This window comes from Hermetia illucens, chromosome 2, assembly GCF_905115235.1.
Source record: "Hermetia illucens chromosome 2, iHerIll2.2.curated.20191125, whole genome shotgun sequence".
NCBI classification, from domain to species: domain Eukaryota; kingdom Metazoa; phylum Arthropoda; class Insecta; order Diptera; family Stratiomyidae; genus Hermetia; species Hermetia illucens.
In genome coordinates, this window is record NC_051850.1 from 185,468,365 (window position 1) to 185,489,444 (window position 21,080).

General features: G+C 45.7%; 1 protein-coding gene across 2 annotated transcripts in view; it reads right to left on the reverse strand.

Moving 5' to 3' along the window:
- Positions 1-21,080, reverse strand: part of LOC119647706 (restin homolog) — a 253,854-nt gene that overhangs the window by 20,255 nt on the left and 212,519 nt on the right. For both annotated transcript variants that reach the window (XM_038048791.1, XM_038048793.1), the window contains exons 4-5: positions 9,885-11,892; positions 9,639-9,822 (exon numbers count right to left, since the gene is read on the reverse strand). In XM_038048791.1, coding sequence (XP_037904719.1) covers positions 9,639-9,822; positions 9,885-11,848 — 2,148 coding nt within the window. In that variant the 5' untranslated portion in view covers positions 11,849-11,892. The remainder of the gene's footprint in view (positions 1-9,638; positions 9,823-9,884; positions 11,893-21,080) is intronic.

The following is a 21,080-nucleotide window of genomic DNA, read 5'->3' on the forward strand; positions in this document are numbered from 1 at the left end:
TAAATTTCAAGACAATCCAGTTATCTCGCCGAGCAATCTAATTGGATCCGTGTTTATTCTCCGTCTGTTTTACCAGAATGTTAGAGGTTTAAGAACCAAGCTAGGGCCCTTCATTCTATCCGCGCTGGCTCAGCGCCCATAGATCATGCCATCTATATTTCCGAAAGCTGACTGGACGATGCCATATTAAAGTCCGAGCTCCCCGAAGTGTACCCCACTTTCCGATGTCACAGGGACCGGGGTGCATCTCGTAAGTCGACCGGGGGTGGGATCCTAATTGCAATAATAGATACACTCCTCGCCGAACTCGTTCTTTTGACTGTGTTGCTCTTCATGTCTTCCCGCCCAACTTCCTCCCGTTCATTGTATCTTGCGTATACGTTCCCTGCTCTTGCTCTTCTCATCTGTATGAAAGATTGTGTGACAGTTTGTCTGAACTCCTAACTGTCAGATTCCTTTCTGCCCTTTCTTCCTTCGCGGAGATTTTTACCTCCCCAAGCTCCACTAGTCCAATCCTCCTAGCCTTCCAATTCCAACAACCTCTCCCATTCTTCTTCTTCCTTCTATTTTCTTCCTTTATAAACACTTGCTACGCCCTGAATTTCAATACCACCAAAAACTCCTTGGGCCGCACTCTCGATCTCTTCCTTTCCAACCTCCCCGAGCGCAACCTTTCTTTATGTTCTTGCACATCCCCGTATGTCAAAACTGAAGCTCACCCCTAACCCATTCCTCCTTAACTGTAGAAAACACATTTCCCTCCCCCTGTGTATAATCTACAACAAAAGTCTAGTTGAATGCTACTTTCCCCGTCTCTAGAAAGAGGCCCTTGTCATTCCTATCCTCAAGAGCGGAGACCCTTTCCTTGCTGTGAACTACCGCCCCATTTCTCTTCTCTTCTCTTGCTCCAAAATCCTAGAAAGATACATCAACGACTGGTTAACCGCGCACCTCACTGTCAAAGAGCAGCGTGGTTTCGTGAAACATAGATCTATGGCTTCAAATCTTCTGGTCTTTTGTTGCTAAATGCTCGAATTCACGACAGGAGGTACATTCTATTTATACCGATTTCTCCAAAGCCTTTGACACCGTTGACCATCACATTCTCCTCTCCAAACTTTCATTACTAGACTCCCCTCCCTCAGTCATCTCATGGCTTTCCTCCTCTCTCATACCGTTCCTGCAAAGTTTCTTTCATGGTCACTCATCTGGTTCCTTCTCTCCTTCCTCTGGTGTTCCCCAAGGCTCTACACTTGGCCCCCTACTCTTCCTGTTTTTTATCAATGATCTCGCCTCCATCCTCACCTGCCCGTATTTGCTTTATGCAGACGACCTTAAATTGTTTGCCTCTGTTTCAACTCCCTTGGACTGTGCTCTCTTACAGTCCAACCTTGATAATTTAGCCCGTTAGTGTTCGGTCAACAAGCTAATACTGAATGTCAACAAATGCCACTGGATGCGCTATCCCCCCCCCCCCCCCCCCCCCCCCCAGCATCCTTTTCCTATTCTCTCAGTGGACAGCCCCTTTCACTACTGACCTCCTTGAAAGACCTGGGTGTAATATTCGACGATAAACTTCGTTTCAATTCCCACTTCGTTGACATCATCGATAGAGCTCCCAAAATGTCTGGTTTTATCCTACGTTTCTCCTCCGACTTTACCTCAATTTAGCACTCCTTAACACTCTTCAATTCCTTTGTCAGAAACATCCTTGAATATTGCTGTGTAGTCTGGTCGCCTTACCGCATCCGTGACTGCCGCGCTCTTGAAGCTGTACAACGCAAATTCACCCGGACCCTCTTTTACAAAAACAACCTTCCACGGGTTGATTATCCCTCACGACTCCGCACCCTCAATCTCCCCTCCCTACAGCAACGCCGTATCTTCCTTGATATGTGTACTCTTTTCAAACTCTGCAATTGTCTGATGGACTGCTCCGCCAACTCGGATATTACTTCCCGTATCGCTTCGTCTAATAACGCACGCGGACAGTTTTGATGTATCCTTCGCGGAGCTCAAGATTTACTTTCACTCTCCGATCCCGAGGTTTTGCCGGTCCTACAATGCCCTACAGCTTGGGTCCTTTGAATCTATGTCTCTCTCTACCTTTAAGCGTAAAATAAGCCATTCACTTGCTCCTCCCTCTGAGGACAATATGTAATACGAAATTTGCTTTCTGTGTATTGTCCTCATTAAATAAATAAATAAATAATGGACCTCATAACCAACATACTAGTGAGATTCAAACAAATGAGCGATTTAAAGAAAAAAATAAAAAAAAAATAAAACAACAACCAACAAAGGGAACTTCGAACCAGACAAAAACTAGTCCAACAGACGGAGACACATCCCCAAAATACTGAGAGCCAGGTGACACCCAAAAAGGAAGAAGCTGAGAAGTCAAACAGTGGAACCAAGACCAACATTCGCTTACTACGCAGCCCGCGACCACCAAAGGTCCCTACCTCAAAGAGCAGGGACGAGAAAGGGTACCTCTGGGCTCATTATATCAGATATCAGGAAGGAAAAATGCCTCATTGGCACAGGTGTTAAATGGTATCGGCACTAATTTAAGAAAGCCTAAAATCAGAAGAGTCCCTCCTTAAAAAGACTCAGGACAAACCAAATCCTTCACCATCGTTGCCAAGAAAGTGAAGAACAGCGGAGATCCCGAAAATTCCAAACCCAAGAAAGGGGAAATCCCGGGTAGGTCAGGAGTGAAAGTCAGAGAAATGATGCCCGCTGGTAGTTGCTGGTAGTGCTAATACGATGAAGAGCACTCGACTGGTGACACTTTGCCGAAAGTATTTCCAGAACAAATACTTGTGACGGCACGTTGAAGGTGCAAACCCTAAACGCCATCGATAATTTGCCTCTGCCGCAACATTGAAGGTTCGTGGGATCAGGTGACGGCCTGACAAGAGGCTGGAGGAAAAACTAGGCTCGCTAGGTGCCTCGGCGACGGCTACCCGGAACGCAATACCACGTCGCCTTACAATTTTCGATTTCCTGAGCAGGCGTTACTTCCTGGTCGACACGGGCGCTGAGGTGTCGGTTCTCCCTGTGCCCCGTCCGAACACTTTAATCCCGCAAAATCGACGACTGGTGGCCGCGAACTCTTCTTCCATTCGCACCTAGCCAGATGGACATGAATCTCGGACTGCGTCGAATATTTTCATGGCGTTTCATTCTGGCGGACATTAATATCCCCATGTTAAGCGCAGACTTCCTGTATTACTATGTACTACTAGTGGACTTGCAGAACAAAGCTTTCATCGACCCCCCAGCCACATTCGCGCACTCCTCAGAAAGTATCCCAACATTACTACGGAAAGTAGTTTTTCCAAGCCAATTAAACACGATGTGTAGCACCACATCAAAACTACGGCTCTTCAATCTTCTCAAAGGTGAGTCCACTTTCACTCCAGAAGCTTGCTGCTACGAAGAAAGAGTTTGAAAACTTAATGAAACAGGACACCTGCAGACCTTCCAATAGGTCTTGGTCCTCTCCATTTCATTTGGTCTCTAAGCCAAACGGCGAATGACAACCATGTGGAGATTATAGGCGTTTGAATCAGACAGTTCCAGAACGATATCCCATTCCACTCATCCATGATTTTGCGCACTCGCTAACGAACTGCCGTGTTTATACGACCTTGGATCTAACTAAGGCATATCACCAAATCCCTGTCGCTCCCAAAGACATTCGAAAAACGGCTATCTGCAAAACTTTCGGACTCTTCGAGTTCGCCAGGATTTTTTTCGGCTTGTGCAAAGCTGCGCATACTTTCCAGAGGTTCATCCACTCCGTCTTGCGAAATTTGAACTTTTGTTTCGTCTACATGAATGATGTTTTGGTCGCTTCCTCTTCAGAATCTGAGCACTTGGAACATCTTGAGTGCATTTTTGAACATCTCCTTAAAGCCGGACTTGTAGGTAAAATTTCTCGACCACTTAATAACTGAAATTGACCCCCCACCAACCACGGTGACGGATCTGCGAAGGTTCTTGGGCATGTTCAATTTCTATCTCTTGTTTCTTACCCAAGGTCGCTCATCACTAAGCGTTTCTTAACGCCTACTTGTCTGGGCCCAAAACTAAAGACTCCCGCGAGGTTGCGTAGTCTGCTGCGTTTCACTACTTTCGTACTTAAACAAAAGCACGACAAAGCGTCCTCTCGCCAACTTCGCCACTTACTACCAGTTTACTTCTGATATCCAACACCTATCTGGAAAAGACAATGTTGCAGACGCTTTGTCTCAAATCTCGGAGGTCACAGTCCCCGCCGCAGTCGCAGAGCATCAGAGCCTGAAAGCAAACTCCAAATACAAGTTCAAGGAGTTTCCTATTTTCGGCTCAAACTCCTATTTTCTCTGCAAAACCTCAGATAAAGGACCTAGGCCATTCATCTCGGCCGATTTTCGCCGGGAAGTATTCCACGCAATACACGATCTTACGCATCCAGGCATCAGGACAACAAAGCGGTTACTTACTGGGAAATACTTCTGGCCGTCCATGAAGGACATAAGCTCGTGGGCCAGACAGTGCATCGCGTACCAGAAGTGGTCAAGGTCAACAAGCACGTACGAAAGGAAGTAGGTGAATTCCCTTGCTCGACTAAGCACTTCCACACCATCCATCTCGACATCATCGACCCTTTGCGATACTCGCACGGATACAAGTATTGCCTCACAATCCTCGACAGGTTTACACGGTGGCATGAGGCAATACCTCTGACGGACATTACAGCATAATCATGTGCCGAGGCCCTATGTCAAGAGTGAATCCCGAGCTTTGGTGTACGAGCCGTAATCATCACGACCAGGGAACGCAATACGATTCTACTCTTTTCGCAGAGTTAGGGAAGCTCCTTGGCTTCAAACGGCATATGGCTACTGCTACTACCTTCCACAGTCTAGCGGTATGCTGGAACGTTGTCATCGGATGCTGAAGGCCGTCTTAATGCCACGCCACGGTCCGTCGTGGTCGCGGTTCTTGCCTTTCGTCCTCCTCGGCCTCCGCACAGCCCACCGAGAGAATTCCACCGCCAGCCCCGCGGAGATGTTGTAGGGAGATAATCTGAGCCCCCCAATGGACCCTGTGCTGGACATCAAAACAGAGCAGCGAGAGTCCTCATAATGCTCGATTTCTCGAGCTTGTGCTGGAATTCGAATAATATAAGCTGGACATTCTGGTCCTAAGGGAAGAGTACTGGAGAGTATTTCTCTCCCACCTGCGGTAATGTACTTTTGTGCTCTGGAAAACCAAGTGGTAGCAAATGCAAATCCGATATCATGTGGCTTCTAGCGGCTACTGCAAGGTGCGCTCTCTTGACCTGGGAGCCAGATTCCGACACACATCTAACTGTAAGATTCCGGTCCAGGTTAAGGAGCATCACAATTGTACATTGCTATGCACCAACGAAGACGATATAGTGGAGAAGGATGCTTTCTAAGAGTAATTACACGCAGTTCAGGGGAGGTTTTCTAAGGTGACATTGTAATCGTGTGCCAAGTTGGGCTCTCACAACACTCTTTTCAAGCACAGAGCCTGCCATAAGGCCAGTTGAGTTCCAACTGACCAACACCGTACGACCAATCAAATCGACCACTTCGCGATCAGCAGTAAATTTAGGAGTTACCTTCTGGATTTGCGCTTTTGCAAAGTAGGGGAAGTGCGATCCCCCGAGTTCAACATCAACCGCCTCTGCGATGTAGCTCTCACTCAACAGTGGGAAAGTTATCTTGCTGATCGGATGGCAGATATACTGAGTAACACGCCTACGTATATCGCCTAGCATTGGGCTGCCATCAAAAATGCTCTTTTTTCGGATGCTACAGAGGTCGTTGACGACGTCCCGAAGCGGCATCAAAAAATCTGGCTGACTGCGGAATCGTGGAAGCGGATCTATGTACAGAAGGACTTGGAGGCTCTATTGATCGCTCCGAGCGAGAGCGACATGGCGCGCTCGAACTCCGATACCGAGCGAAATCTTGAGAAATTCAGCGTAGTGTACGCCGTGACAAGAGAGTTTGCTATTGGGCTGACCAGGGGAGCGGAAGATGCATACTCTCTGTGACAATTGAAGGTGTATCTGCGTCCTCCCTGCCGTTGCAAAGATAATAATAATAATTTCTGGTAAAAGAAATTTACCAGCGTACACAGTCGGTTGGCACACAGTATAAATCAGGTCATGAGTCGGCTAGAGGAATTTCCACCTTTCCTCACTGCGGGGATTACCTACCTTATCCCTAAAAAGACACGGTGCAGGACCCCGATTACTTGCTTACCAACCCTCTATAAATTCATAACATCCACTATTAGTGAAATGGTCAGTTGGACCAAGAACATTCTGTCCGAGGAACAGAAGGGCTGCCGAGTTGAGTCAAGGGGTTGCAAAGAGCAACTCATTATCGACTCGGTAGTTGTAGAACAAGCCACTAGAGGCCAAAGAAACCCCTTTAGTTGCTGTATCAATTATCCCTTCGGAAGGCTTTCGATAGCGTCCCGCATACCTGCCTAATCGATGTCCTGCATTGAGCCGAAATCTGAGGGTGCTAATACTTCAGAGCCCATCCGTATACGGAGGGGCATCTTCCAGGGGGATTCGTTGAGTCCCCTTTGGTTTTGCATGGCACTGAATCGCCTTTCATGGCTACTGAATGATGCTAGAGGGCATGATTTTGCAATTAAATATGGCCTACGTGCTAAGTGCGAACTGACACACTTGATGTACTTAGATGACATCAAGCTGTATGCTAATACGGACGACTATCTTAGAAGTCTGTTGCGAATAATAGACATGCTCAGCCGTGATATTCGGATGGAATTTTGATTAGAGAAGTGTCGAATCCAAGCCATCCGCAAAGGTCATCACGAGCCGCATGCCGGGCATACCATTGGTGAAATACACATCGAAGCTATAACCGAGATAGACTTCTACAAATACTCAGGAATTCTGCAAGGAACCTATGCTCGAGTTGGTGATCTAAAGGATGCTCTGCTGTCCGAATTCCTGCGACGTGTAAATCATGCATCTTTGTAAAATAAGCGCATTGAATGTATTCACTATCCCTTTACTGGCTTATGCATTCGGAATATTGCCGTCGACGAAGATTGATCTGAAAAACGTTCAACGGCGGATATGGACAACTATGTCCAAATTCCGAATGCATCGTCAAAACTCTGCCGTGGAGCGGATGAAACTGCGTGTTGACATCGGAGGGAGAGGCGTGGTTGACATGGCGGCACAACATCATCGCCAAGTCGACTCACTGCGCGCTTATTTTTACAGCAAAGAACAAACGAGTCACTTGCATGCGGCTGTCTGTAAAGCAAACTGTGGACTGACGCCACATACTTGAAGGATCGATCTTTTAATCCTCTGAGTAGGACGAAGTTGGACCAAGAGCGGATCAATGAATGCAAGTCAAAGGCAATGCACGGTAAACACGTGAATTGTCTTTGGCAACCATTTGTCGATTTAAATTTGTAGCTCTTTGCTGAGACAGAGGGGTTCATGTGTGCCATTCGCTTATAAAAAGTTCTTCATAAAGAACGGGTGGAGAACGACCAGTACAGAATGTGTGGTTCGGCATTAAAGACGTTGGACCACCTCATTTCTGGCTGTACTGTTATGGCAGCAATGCAATACATCACCAGGCATAATGCTGTCTAAAGCAGAATCCGCCAGGGTTGCATCTTGCCACCGATATTATTTCTTCTTGTTATCGGTAACGTTCTTCATGGTGCCTTGCCAGGAAACCGTGGAGGAATTCAATGAACTATGGCATCTTTCCTCAGACACCTCGACTACGCTGATGACATGCATGCCCTCTCACCGGGTCATGGACCTTGGTCAAATGTTGAGTTGGACTGAAGATAAGCACCAATAAAGGCAACCATTGTTTTCTCTCTATCCGCATTATTGGGCAGAGGGAGCCATCGATCAATTTGTATATCTAGGAAGCATGGTTTCTGCCGACAGGGGCAACAAACTGGATTTTGCCCCTCTCTAAAATCTGGAAATGCAATTATCTCAACTCCAAGATCAAATTGAAACTATTTTGTGCTAGTGTTCTTTCTGTGTTACAATATGGGAATAGCACGTGGAAAGTGAACTTCACTGTTACTCAAAAGCTCCAAGACTTCGTCAACATCTGTCCACGAGGTATCATCGAAGGACGCTGGCCTGAACGCTGATCGATAGGATAGGTCACATATTAAGGAGCGATGACAATTACATTGCGGACTACGCCATGCAGTGGAATCCACTCTCCCAAGATGGTCGACGGGTGAATTGTCCCAAGGGCACTTGACGCAGAGCTGTAGAGGAGAAGTGCACGCGTCTGGAAAAGTCGTGGGGGGAGCAGAAGCATATTTTAAGTAACCGCGAACAAGGGCGCGTAGACGAAGCGGCTCGCAGATGTTAAATGCTCCTTTATATAATTCGCAGAACACAGTATGACTACGAACTATATTGAGCGGAAATCCGCCTGTACTTTGGATCAAAGTTTGGCCAGAACTAAACATATTTCTTTTAAGGATTGCAGAGTTCTAAGTCAGCATCGACTTGATGTCGGACCGGAGCAAATGGGGAGCCTCCCCTGGTAAGAAACCGTAAAGCCGTCTTCGTCTAATATTTTTTAAAATTAAACGAGGGGTCCGTGGACCAAAAAAAAGAGGAAGTAAGTTGCTCCCTATTTGGTCCGGCCCGACGTGAAGTGGATGTGGACTTAGGACCGCGCAATCATTAAAAAAAAATACGTTTTTTGTACAAAATATACCCCCAAACACAAAACAACGTAAAACTGCTCTAAACTGTTTGGCGGTACAGAAATTATGACTGAATAAACTATTTATGTTTCTATCATTGCTAAACCTTGGATACAATCTGAATTATCTAAATGGAAATTTAATCATACTAAAAGCTATAAAGGAATGATATCACTATAGGCACAAAGCCGGCTAATTTTCAACGCTAGAAATAAATTTTCATTTCTTCTCCTTTCTAAAAATATTAATTATACATTATTCAAAGTTAGACGAAGAAAATACATAAAACATGAACATGAATAAATTTCACTAAATTACTTACTCCGTCGTTAACCACAACTACCACCACTCATCATACATCACAATCAGAATTCTCTTCTTTGAAATCCCGATTAGATAATGGAGCGTAAAACCCATTAAGTCGCACACAGATATGCACAGGGAAATCTTTAGAAGCTCACCAACGAATTACCATTCTTTCTCTTGTCTTGTCGGCATAAGCACGCTAATCCAATTTTCAATGCAGTGCACAAAAACCATTTGACAAGGTCAAGAACTATTGCAAATTTCCTCGTTATCATCTTCAACTATATCTCATTAAGTCTTCAAGTGGTTTCAATTCAATTATTCTGGGCTTTGTGAGATGAGGAAATCTTTTCATTCACCTCTGCCAAGGAAGGCGAAGCTTAACTCGATCGGAAAAGTGGAGAAATGAGAAGAAAAGAAATAAAAGGAAAAAGGCATTCGAAGATGTTTGTAAAGGAGTGGGTTTGTATCACTGGTAGAACTAGGTCATACCGTTGTATGTTCTTGGGAATAGGCTCCACAGTGAAGTGTTTTCTAGATTTTAGGAACGTACGCACCTCTAAATCTTGCTCCGAAATATTATAGGAGGAAATTAGTTGTTCTACAAGATTGTCGAGTCGAGAATTCAGACCGGATAATGCCATTGATGCTCCCGATACAGCTGAATTCTGCTGGACGATAAGCTCCTTACTCCTGCACTCCAAGGCTGTGTATTTGGTTTGCATCCCTTTGTTTTCTTGTCTGAAATAAATAAAAAAATATAAACTCTCCTGTCAGCTAGTCTATAATACAAAAGGACTCACCTCCTCTGCTCGTTAACTCGCACCAAATGTCGACATTCATCGCGTAATCTCATAATTTCCAATGACTTCTCGTCAACGAGTTTTTTCAATTCGGCATTTTCGACTTCCATTTCACGAAGTGAATCGTACATTACTAATTTTTCTGTTTGTAAGAAATCTTGAAGTTCCGATGACTCCTTTTCAATTGTAGCTTTCTGTTGAGCTAATGCCTCCTGAGCAGCCAAAGATCGTTCCATTTCACGCTGTAACGTTCGACAAATTGTCCTTAACTTACTGATCTCCTGTTGCTTCTCTTCAAGCTCATGACCAGACATTTGAATTTGCGATTCCAACATCAGAAGGCTATCGAATCCTTCCTCCTCAGTTGGAGTACCTCTAGTCAATTCCAGCATACCAATAACTCGCTCCGTATTCAAGTGAAGCTCTGCCTGTGCAGCGAGTCTTTCTTTTCGTTCGCGATTCAATTGTTGCTCCATATTCACTACCATTCGCTTGCGTTCGCACAATTTCGTGCGAAGCTCTTTATAGTTTTCGTTTAACGCTCGTAATTGTTCGTTTAGGGATTCTATTTCCTTGTCCCGAATATCGGACTGGGTTTCTTTATTCGAAATTTCAATCGCATCAACTTTGATCGTTTTCGCTGAACCGGCAAATGCTTTTTGTACATCTTCACCGGTTATTGCTGTTTGGACGCTTATCTCGTGGTAGATTTTGGTTCGGGGAACGAGTTTCCGGGTTTTCAGGAAGGGTGGCAGCGATTTTTGGGACGGCGGTGTCGGTGTTTTCTTCGAAGGCGGAGTTACTGAGGAAGCGGATAACTTATTTTCGCGAGACGCTGAACTACTACGTGAACTACGCCCTCCACGAAGATCTTCAAATGATTTTTGTTTTCTACGACGCGGGAGTGTAGCGTATTTGTCAATTGGAGACGAAGATTTATTTTCTATCATATTAACTCTAGATTTTATGGCACTCAAGTCAGGCACAGCGGATCCTGCCCGCTTCTGATTCATCGTCATACCACGCCCACCTACTGATGGCCACCGTCCGTCATCAGTAGGAGTAACAGGTGTCCGAGCCCTCGATAACGATGGAGTACGAGTTAGGCTCGAAAACCTTTGCATACTGGACGAGTTAGACAAAGAAGTTGGCAATGCAGGACGTTTCACTGGTGTAGATCTGTATGGAGGGGTTATACTTTTACTGGATGCTGTCTGCAATCCAGGAGTCTTTTCACGCGATCGGGCACGCTCTTTAGTTTGAAGTATAGGAGCTCCACAACTTTTAGGGGTTACCAAATGCCTAACGCTGGATCCAGCCCGTGACCTACTCTTTCCTAAGCTAGGCGTGGAAACAGACATTATATCCGCTGCTTTGCGCGGTGACAATTCTTTCTTTTTAACTATGCTCGCTTTCCTCACTATCGGCCCGCCTGCAACTGATGAACTCTCGCTTCCATTCTCACTGGTGCATTCTAAATTCGAATTTTGGCTCATAACAGTACTCACAGTTTTATTATTTTCACAAACATCTGAACTATAGCTAATCACACTGGAATCACATGAAAAGTTGCCACCACCCTCTCCATGGTGGGGCTCGTCAATACAACAACAACTACTTGCATATCCTGCACTAGTACTACTTAATGCTCGTTGCAAGCCAAGATTTGAATTGATCGCAATGTCCACACCACTATCACTTCCGTCCCCTCCACCTCCACCGCCAGCCCCACAGGCGCCTTTCACATTGTTCTCACTTATTAAGGCGTCATTGACCTCCAAAGCCGCCATTTTATTATCTAATATTTCGTCACAGACATTTTTGTTGGATTGAATTGAAGGAGAATGCTGGACGGAGGGTAATGAAAATGGTCCATCCAAATGAGACTTTGGTATTTCAGTGTCAAAGTGCTGCGAATTGTTTAGTGGGTGTATATCCAGTGAATTGTTTTCCGGCTGCGACATGGTAATCTGGATTTGTTATTGTGCGTACATTTTTGGGAGTTTGACTGAAAAAGAAAACACAAAAAAATTATTAAAAATGATATACATTAGAAAAAAATATCGGGAAAAATAGTAGAAGGATCGGGCCCTCGCAATAAACTACGTTACATTCTATACTAGTATCTGGCAGAGATTTCTAATTGCGCATTACCCAAAGGTAGAGAGAAACTGCCTAGAAATTTCTAAACTGCTAGAAAAATTTCTAGTAAGGAATCGTGCTGTAAATGTTGTTTCAGATTGCCCCCAATCCGAAACTTAAAAGGTAGAAGGGCGTATCCTGGAAGCACGAAGCATTCCTTACGTTCAGACCTCAGACCAAGAATGTTAGATGGAGGGTATACAGAGGAGATAATGGGACTAGAACCTAGGATAGGCGTTAAGGATGGGAAGGTTTGTAAAACTGGGACTGAGAGAAAACTACTCTGACTTGAGGATCAAAAAGGCGGTTTTGCACTAGGAATAATTGAGGGAAAAGACGAGTTCAGAGAAAGTTCTCCCTCTCTCTCAATCTAGATCTGCAGTTCAGAGAAGATTCTCCCTCTCTCTCAATCTAGATCTGCAGTTCAGAGAAGGTTCTCCCTCTCTCTCAATCTAGATCTGCATGGAGGCGAGGTGGATTGGAATGGGATTGGCACTTGGTTGGAAATTGAGGGTATGACGGACTAGGACGGCATTGATTCGGGAAGTTTGACAAGAGTCATACAGGATCTGGTTAGAAATATATTTGGACCTATCTTCGTTTTTGAAGCTGTTGGAATGAAGCCGAAAATGAGGATGAGTTGGATAAGCTGTTTATAGCAAAACAGCTAAACACCTTCTGGGGAATTGGGATACTGTATTTGATGATAAGGCATAGGGATCTGAAGGCACCGGTTGCACGGTCCAGTGCCTTGATGTTATGAAGTACGTTCAATCATCCCAAAGTGGGCGACTTCTTTGACCCTTAAGATGCGACTGTTGTGTTTTTTGAGGGACAAAGTAGAAATATGTCTCCACATTTTTGATGCCAAGTTTAGGTCGTCTAAATAAAGATTCAGGCAAGCTTCGTTTACCGGGATATTTTTGGTGGAAGAGTAGAAGTGCAGGTCGCCCCGTATCGGCAAACTCGAATAAAGTTTTGATATGGTGGTAGTTTCTGGCGACCGGCGGTGAACACGGAGGAAAGGATGACAGAAAGGACTGAACCTTGTGGGATATCAGCAGGACACTGGTAAAGTACCGAGAGGTAACTGTGACCACGGGATTTTCGCCCATCTAGGAAGCTAAGTATTAACTTGCTAGGGTAGGAAGCGTAGACATAAGAGGAAGTTGGAAATGAACTCGTTGACTTGGTTAGCTGGTCGTGAAAATAGAGGATGGATCACTGCACTTAGAAAAAGTGGGGACCAGGGACCGAATTTCATCTAGGAGGTGTGAGGATTGTGGAGAATATCTAACTCTAAATAGTCTTCCTAATAGTCTTTTTATATTTGATGTCCGCAAGGATATAATTAGAGAGTGAAATTAGGCTGCAGTAATTGGGGGACCGCGTCGAGATCAGTCCGACGCATACTTGCTGAATTGCTTCAGTGCATTGCAAACCATCAGGTCGATGGTATGGTGGGAAACTTCACTGTTGGAGGGAAGTAAGAGAGGTTAAAATTTGGATTTAAGGGCTGTATTCATGCGTTTCTAGTCACACTTTCTGGAAGTCAGGCACTGATGGTGGGATGAATCATATGGCTCTGTCGAAGAGTTGGATGTCAACGATTATGACATCGTGGTCACTGATGCCTGGAACGGTTTCAAGGAAAATGAGGTCGACGAACAGTAGATGGATACTACGCAGATTTCAATAGAATTGAAAGTGTTGGGAGATAGGAAAATTTGTGAGGAGAAGAATATCTCGAATATTAGAGTGCCACCGCAGGTGTTGCGAGCTTGAGTTTTGGGTTGAAGCGGCCCGTATGGAAACTTTTGAAAGTGGGAAACTGGGGTTATATTTACAGTTCAACCTGGCTTCACATAGGAGGACAATATTAGAATAGGAATAGCTCCAACACGCGCCTGCGAACTCGATCATCATAACACCTATTGCTAGATGTCAGGATACCGATCATTGCGTCTAATATCTGAAAGAATTCCTGGGATTTACTACCAATCTCGAAGAAGTCAGAAATGTCGGGCGCGGCTACGAATTACCCAAATAATTGTTTGAATGCCGGGTTTGTTATAGGATAGATCTGGAAGTTTAAAAGGGAGCAGGACTGGAGGGTGGTGTAGGTTTCTGTGCAATCCTCCTCGTCACAATCCAAGCCAAGGCCGCAATGTTGCAGTAGCAAGGAACTTGGCTACTTCGTAGATGCCCACGCTTGCAGGCACAAACCCCCGCGAATGAAAATGCTACTACCAAGGAGGGGAGTGTAACAGGGTACCGGATAACTACTTGAGCGCCTTAAAGTGCAGCAACAAATCGGGAGCCGCCTTCTTCGCACTGGATAATAAAATCCTACAGCTTTGCGAATTTATCAAGGAACGCCGGAATATCCATCAACCTATAAGGGCCATGATTCGAGGCATTAGATTGGCGTACGGCAAGGCTCACGATGAAAAAGGTGTGAAGGCATCGGTTGAAAAAGTAGACCGGACAACAACAACAAGTGACGTCCACAAAAAACTCGGGAGAGGAGAAACCTAGGAAGAGACATCATCAACGGTTGAACGAGTCAACTGGTCGAGTGGAAAGAGAAAAGGCAGACCCCGAACTTACCAATTTGGCAGAAAATGTTAGCCGTATTAGACGGTCTAGGAAAGGAGACAGTATGCTGGAGCTCAAGATGTCCAAGGATATAACGGCGGATAAATTCTTTAGCAGACCGGAGATTTCTACAGTTTGCAAGGATATAGATGAGATCACCAGGAAGAAGGAGATTCATGAGGCTTTGGAAAAAGATTTCGACGTCATTGGACTTCAAGAGTCAGCAGTAAAGACGCTACGAAAAGCCTACGGTGCGAAATAAACGTCATCAGTCTACCAGTAGAGGTAACTATCGAACTGTTGGCAGCAGGGAGAGTAAAAATAGGCTGGATTATGTGTCGCCTTGACTTCGCCCATATTGCGAAAGCATGTTCCAGTGCCGATGACAGGTCAGAGCTATGTGGAGCAGTCCCAAATTGCCTATGCAAAGGTAAGAAGGGGGTGTACCACCGGCACATTGCAAGCAGCAGCAAATTCCCGGAATACAGGAGAGACCTTAACACAAGTCGTAGATTAGGTTGATACGAATCAATCTGAACCACTGCGAGGCGGCGCAGGATCTACTCCCGCAAACCATCCGCGAGAAAAACATCGATGTGAGTCATATCGAAACCACGGTGGTAGCATTTGAATCAAAGACCAAACAGCCCGAGCAGCACTATGGGCATGTGGAGAACAAGCCTTCGAGGAAATAGTGGGGCACCCGTAAGAGGGCTTTATCAGAGCTGCTATGCTCCACCCAGCGCTACACTTGCCGAGTATAAGCAGATGCTTGCCACTTTTTGGATGCAAGAGGATATTGGCCGACCATAATTGCAGGCGATTTTAATGCGTGGGCTCTTGAGTGGGGCAGTAGGACACCTAATGTGAGGGGAGTATTTTCCTCGAAGCATTCACGGAGCGAGACGTGGTACTGATGAATGGGAAAGGGTCTGGGGTCTATAGTAAACCTGACATACGTGAGTGCCAGTTTAGCTAGTAGAGTCGTTTAGCATGTCAGTGAGGATTTTTGTCACAGCAACCACCAGGAAATCCGCATGGAAATCAAGGGCGGATCGAGCTCGAAAAAGAGTTTTCGTAAAATACCGAGTGATATACTCAGCTGGACAACGAAAGCTTTTGGGGAAGTAGGTTTTCCGCGGCGGCAACTGCGTGGCCGCCTAAAAAAAACCATTCGGGGGAGCAAAAAGATCTGCGTCAAATAGCTGGGTGACCATGTCAACATAAACCCTTGGGGCGAGGCCTACAGAGTGGTAATGAAAAAGCTGCGGAGATCACCCCAGGTGACCCGTCCGCGTCTCCTGGAACAGATTCTTACCAACCTGTTACCTCACCATTAAAATAGAGGAAGACAACCGGTGGTCTAGCTAAATGAGAGCATATCTCCAGAAAATGTTGAGGAGCTGTGGGAAATATATAGTAGAATCGTTGATGAAGCCCGGGTTTGGATGGCATCTTCAACCGAGCTTTGCAGCTAGCAGTGAAGACTAGGCCGGAACTTTTCGCCAATACGTTCAAGGCGTGCCTAAAAGAAGGAATATTTCCTGTCCAAAAATTTGGTGTTGCTTCCGAGACCTGGCAAGCCACCTGGAAACCAGAATCCTATCGCCTGTCTGCTGGATACAATGCGGAAGATTATGGAGAAATCATCTACAACATACTCCTACCCATCGTCGAAGCCAACAATGGTTTGTCGGAACGCCAGTTTGGTTTCCGACGTACCCACCCTACGGTTGACGGAATTAGCATGGTAGTAAACATGGCAAAAGGCGCACTGATTTCTGGCGGCTGCTGTGACATGTTGGCGTTGGATGTCAAAAACGCATTCAACTCGGCCAACTGGAACAGAATTAAAGGGTCGTTGGCTGACATAGGTGTCTCCGGGTATTTAGCGAATTAGGTGGAAAACTACCTCTCAGAGAAGACTCTCTGGTACGGGGCAGATGATGATCCCAAAGAGAATATTGTCACAGCCGAGGTATCATAGGGATCGGTACTTGGTCCCCTGTTGTGAAATAGCATGTATCATTATACAGGTGCTTGCTCTTCCCGTCCCAGACTACGACTACGGCTTTGCTGATGACTTAGCTGTGGATGTTGCAGCAAAACACCCAGAAGATGTGGAAGTCTACGCGACGGAAACAGTAAGAGCAGTAAAGTCCTGGCTAGAAAGATCCGGGATGACCTTGGTGGACGCGGAAACGGTCTTAATAACCAACCCCAGAAAAAATAACACTATGAAAGTGGAAGTCGATGGATGTACCGTCGTATCAAACCGGTTATCAAATATTGCAAAAATGTTGCCGAATATTGGTAGGCCGAAACACTGTCGGAGGTTGCTTCTAGCCGAAGTGGTGCATTCCATCCTGCTTTACTCGTCAGCTATGTGGGCAGAGGCGCTACAAACTCCCAGAGACGGAAGCAGGATTTACCGACTGACGGCTTTAAAACCATATGAGAGGAGGCAATATTGGTAGTGGCAGGCATTTATTTATTTATTTATTTAATGAGGACAATACACAGAAAGCAAATTTCTTATTACATATTGTCCTCAGAGGGAGGAGCAAGTAAATGACATATTTTGCGCTTAAAGCTAGAGAGGGACATAGAGTCAAATGAACCAAGCTGTAGGGCATTGTACGACCGGCAAAACCTCGGGATCGGAGAGTGAAAGTAAATCTCGAGCTCGGCGAAGGGTACATCAAAAATGTCGGCATTACGTGTGTAATGAGACGAGGCGATACGGAGAGTAATATCCGAGTTGGCGGAGCAGTCCATCAGACCATTGCAGAGTTTGAAAAGAGTACACATATCCAAGGAAAATACGGCGTTGCTGTAGGGAGGGGAGATTGAGGGTGCGGAGTCGTGACGGATAATCAACCCGTGGAAGGTTCTTTTTGTAAAAGAGGGTCCGGGTGAATTTGTGTTGTACAGCTTCAAGAGCGCGGCCGTCACGGATGCGGTAGGGGGACCAGACTACAGAGCAGTATTCAAGGATGTTTTTGACAAGGGAATTGAAGGGTGTTAAGGAGGGCTGGATTGAGGTGAAGTCGGACGAGGAACGTAGGATAAAACCAGACATTTTGGAAGCTCTATTGATTATGTCAACGAAGTGGGAATTGAAACGAAGTTTATCGTCGAATATTACACCCAGGTCTTTGAAGGAGGTCAGTAGTGAAAGGGGTTGACCACTGAGAGAATAGGAAAAGGATGATGGGGAGGGTTTCAGGGAATAGCGCATCCAGTGGCATTTGTTGACATTCAGTGTTAGCTTGTTAACCGAACACCAACGGGCTAAATTATCAAGGTTGGATTGTAAGAGAGCACAGTCCAATGGAGAGGAAACAGAGGCAAACAATTTAAGGTCGTCTGCGTAAAGCAAATACGGACAGGTGAGGATGGAGGCGAGGTCATTGATAAAAAACAGGAAGAGTAGCGGGCCAAGTATAGAGCCTTGGGGAACACCAGAGGAAGGAGAGAAGGAACGAGATGAGTGACCATGAAAAGAAACTTTGCATGAACGGTATGAGAGATAGGAGGAAAGCCAGGAGACGACTGAGGGAGGGAACTCTAGCGAAGAAAGTTTAGAGAGGAGAATGTTATGGTCAACGGTGTCAAAGGCTTTGGAGAAATCAGTATAAACAGCATGTACCTCCTGTCGTGAATTCAAGCGTTTAGCAACAAAGTTGGTAAAGACCAGAAGATTTGAAGCCGTTAATCTATGTTTCACGAAACCATGCTGCTCTTTGACAATGAGGTGACCGAAGTGCGCGGTCAACCAGTCGTTGACGTATCTTTCTAGGATTTTGGAGCAAGAGGAGAGAAGGGAAATGGGGCGGTAGTTCACAGCAAGGGAAGGGTCTCCGCTCTTGAGGATAGGAATGATAAGGGCCTCTTTCCAGAGACGGGGAAAGTAGCAGACTTTTGTTGTAGATTATACACAGGGGGAGGGAAATGTGTTTTCTACAGTTAAGGAGGTAGAGATTAGGAAGCCCATCGGGGCCAGGTCCGACATTGGGGTCAAGGTTACCAATGAGGAACTCAACCAAGGAAGGCGTAAGGAGAGGAATGGCTAGTGATTCGGAGGAGTCTGTGGTTATGAAAGGTGTAGAGGGTGAAGGGCTCGAGGGAGAAAACACTGAAGAGAAGTAGGTGCAGAGAAGGTCGCAGGATTGTTGTGGGGAGTTGGCAGTGGAGTCAGCGAAGCTGATAGAAGAAGGGACAGAATGAGTTGGATTACGAGAGTTGCGAGCGTGAGACCAAAAGAGTTTTAAGTTACCGCGGGCAAGGGCGGCTTCGACGCTCAATAGGTACCTTTTACGCGCCTTTCTGACCATTGACTTCACAGTGGATCGTATAGCTTTAAAGTGAGCAAGGTCGGCATCATTTTTAGAAGCCCGAAACTTCTTCCTCAGTGTATGTTTCAAGCGCATGTTAATATGAAGTTCCGTTGTGAACCAAGTTGGGAAAGAACGTAGGCAAGGAGGGGAAGAAGGGACATAACAGGAGAGGAGATCAGAGAGGATATTGTAGAAGGTGTTAAGAGCTTGATCACACGATGAATTACTTAATAAATGAACCCAGTTGAAAGACGCTAAAGCTGAGTTCAGACCGTTAAAATTGGCTTTGCGGAAGTTGAACTTAGTGGGTTTACGCTTGGTTTTGGGTTTTGAACGAGGGAGCTCCGCTTCAAATTCAACCGCGGGATGGTGAGCGACGATTTTTACATACGGGGATGTGCCAGGAAATAAAGAGAGGTGGCGCTCGGGGAGGTTGGAAAGGAAGAGATCGAGAGTGCGGCCCACGGAGTTTTTGGTGGTGTTGAAATTCAGGGCAGAGCAAGTATACATAAAGGAAGAAAGTGGGAGGGAAGAATGGGAGAGGTTGTTGGAAGGAATTGGAAGACTAGGATGATTAGACCAGTTGAGCATGGGGAGGTTGAAATCTCCACAAAGGAAGAAAGGGAGGGAAGGGAATCTGACGGTAAGGAGTTCAGACAAACTGTCAAACAATTCTTCATACAGGTGAGAAGGGCTAGCACAGGGGACATAAACACAAGAAACAATGAACGGGAGGAAGTTGGGCGGGGAGACACGAAGAGCAACACAATCAAAAGGAAAGCCAGAGGAGGAGAAGACGAGTTCAGCGGGGAGTGAATCTTTTATAGCAATTAGGACTCCACCGCCAGTGGACTTACGAGAAGCATCCCGGTCCCTGTCACAACGGAAAGTGGAGTACCCTTCGGGGAGCTCGGAGTATAATATGGCATCGTCTAGCCAGGTTTCGGTGATACAGATGGCATGGTGTTGCTGAGCCAGCGCGGATAAATTGAAGGCCCCCAGCTTGGTTCTTAAACCCCTGACGTTCTGATAAAACAGACGGACAGTGAACATGGATCCAGTTATATAGCTCGGCGAGGCAGGCGGGTTGCCCTGAAATTTACCCGCGAATTGGGGCGCTTATACGGCTTTATGAATACACCTTCAGGCCAGAAAGAAAGAGGCATTATCCCTGTCGACATTTTGGCGAAAGAAATAAGTGTGCTGTACCATGCAAGACGTATGGAGGGACACACTGAGCGTAGAAATACGACAAGGTGGACGCACATGCTCATTACCAACATTAGGGTGTGGCTTGAGCGAAAACATTACCCAGTTCCTCACGGGACACGGTGGTTGTTATAGGCAGTATCTGCACCGCTTTGGGTTCGATGATTTTCCGAATTATTCTAGATGCGGGGCATACCGGAGGATCCAGAGCATATGATGTTTCACTGCCTAAGATTTGCAATGAAGAGAAAGAGCCTAAACCAAGTGTTGGGCAGGAGAACTTAGTTGCAGAGATGCTGAGGTCCGAGGAGAACTGGCTTGCGGTTTGCTCCGTAAATACGCAAATACAGGAGGAATTGCTGAAGAAGCAAAGAAGGAGGAAAGCCGAAAGGAGGAGTAGGACAAGTGCCTAACACCAAAGCTACCGCGCGAAGTAATACCTAACTAGGGGTCCCACGGGGCTGGGGCTGGAGAAAGCGCCGCAGCTCCAGCGGAGCTGGGATTAAAGCGTCTTTCTAAGATTTTCCACCTCCGCCTACGAATAAGAAAAACACTCCCAAACCTGGCAAGCATGCAGCCAAGCTAGCACGTGTCAATGGAACAACTTCGCCATCTTTTTAGGTTTTTGGGATAGCCCTTATTTAAGCTGAATTGTGTATTCTACATGATTTCCAAAGCAAGGATACTTGAATATTCTACTGTACTTCAATCTGAAATGCCCTTCTTGCATCCTTGAATTCAGTTAAGCCAAGGATAATGTCATTTCCTTTGATTTCCTTTCACATGCGAAAGTCAGTTCGTAATCAAAAACTGTGATCACAAAAAGCAAAGAATTGTGTCATATACAGATTGCTTCCCATGCTCAATGAGAAGGCACGTACAAAGGAGTATCTAATTACAAACGAAC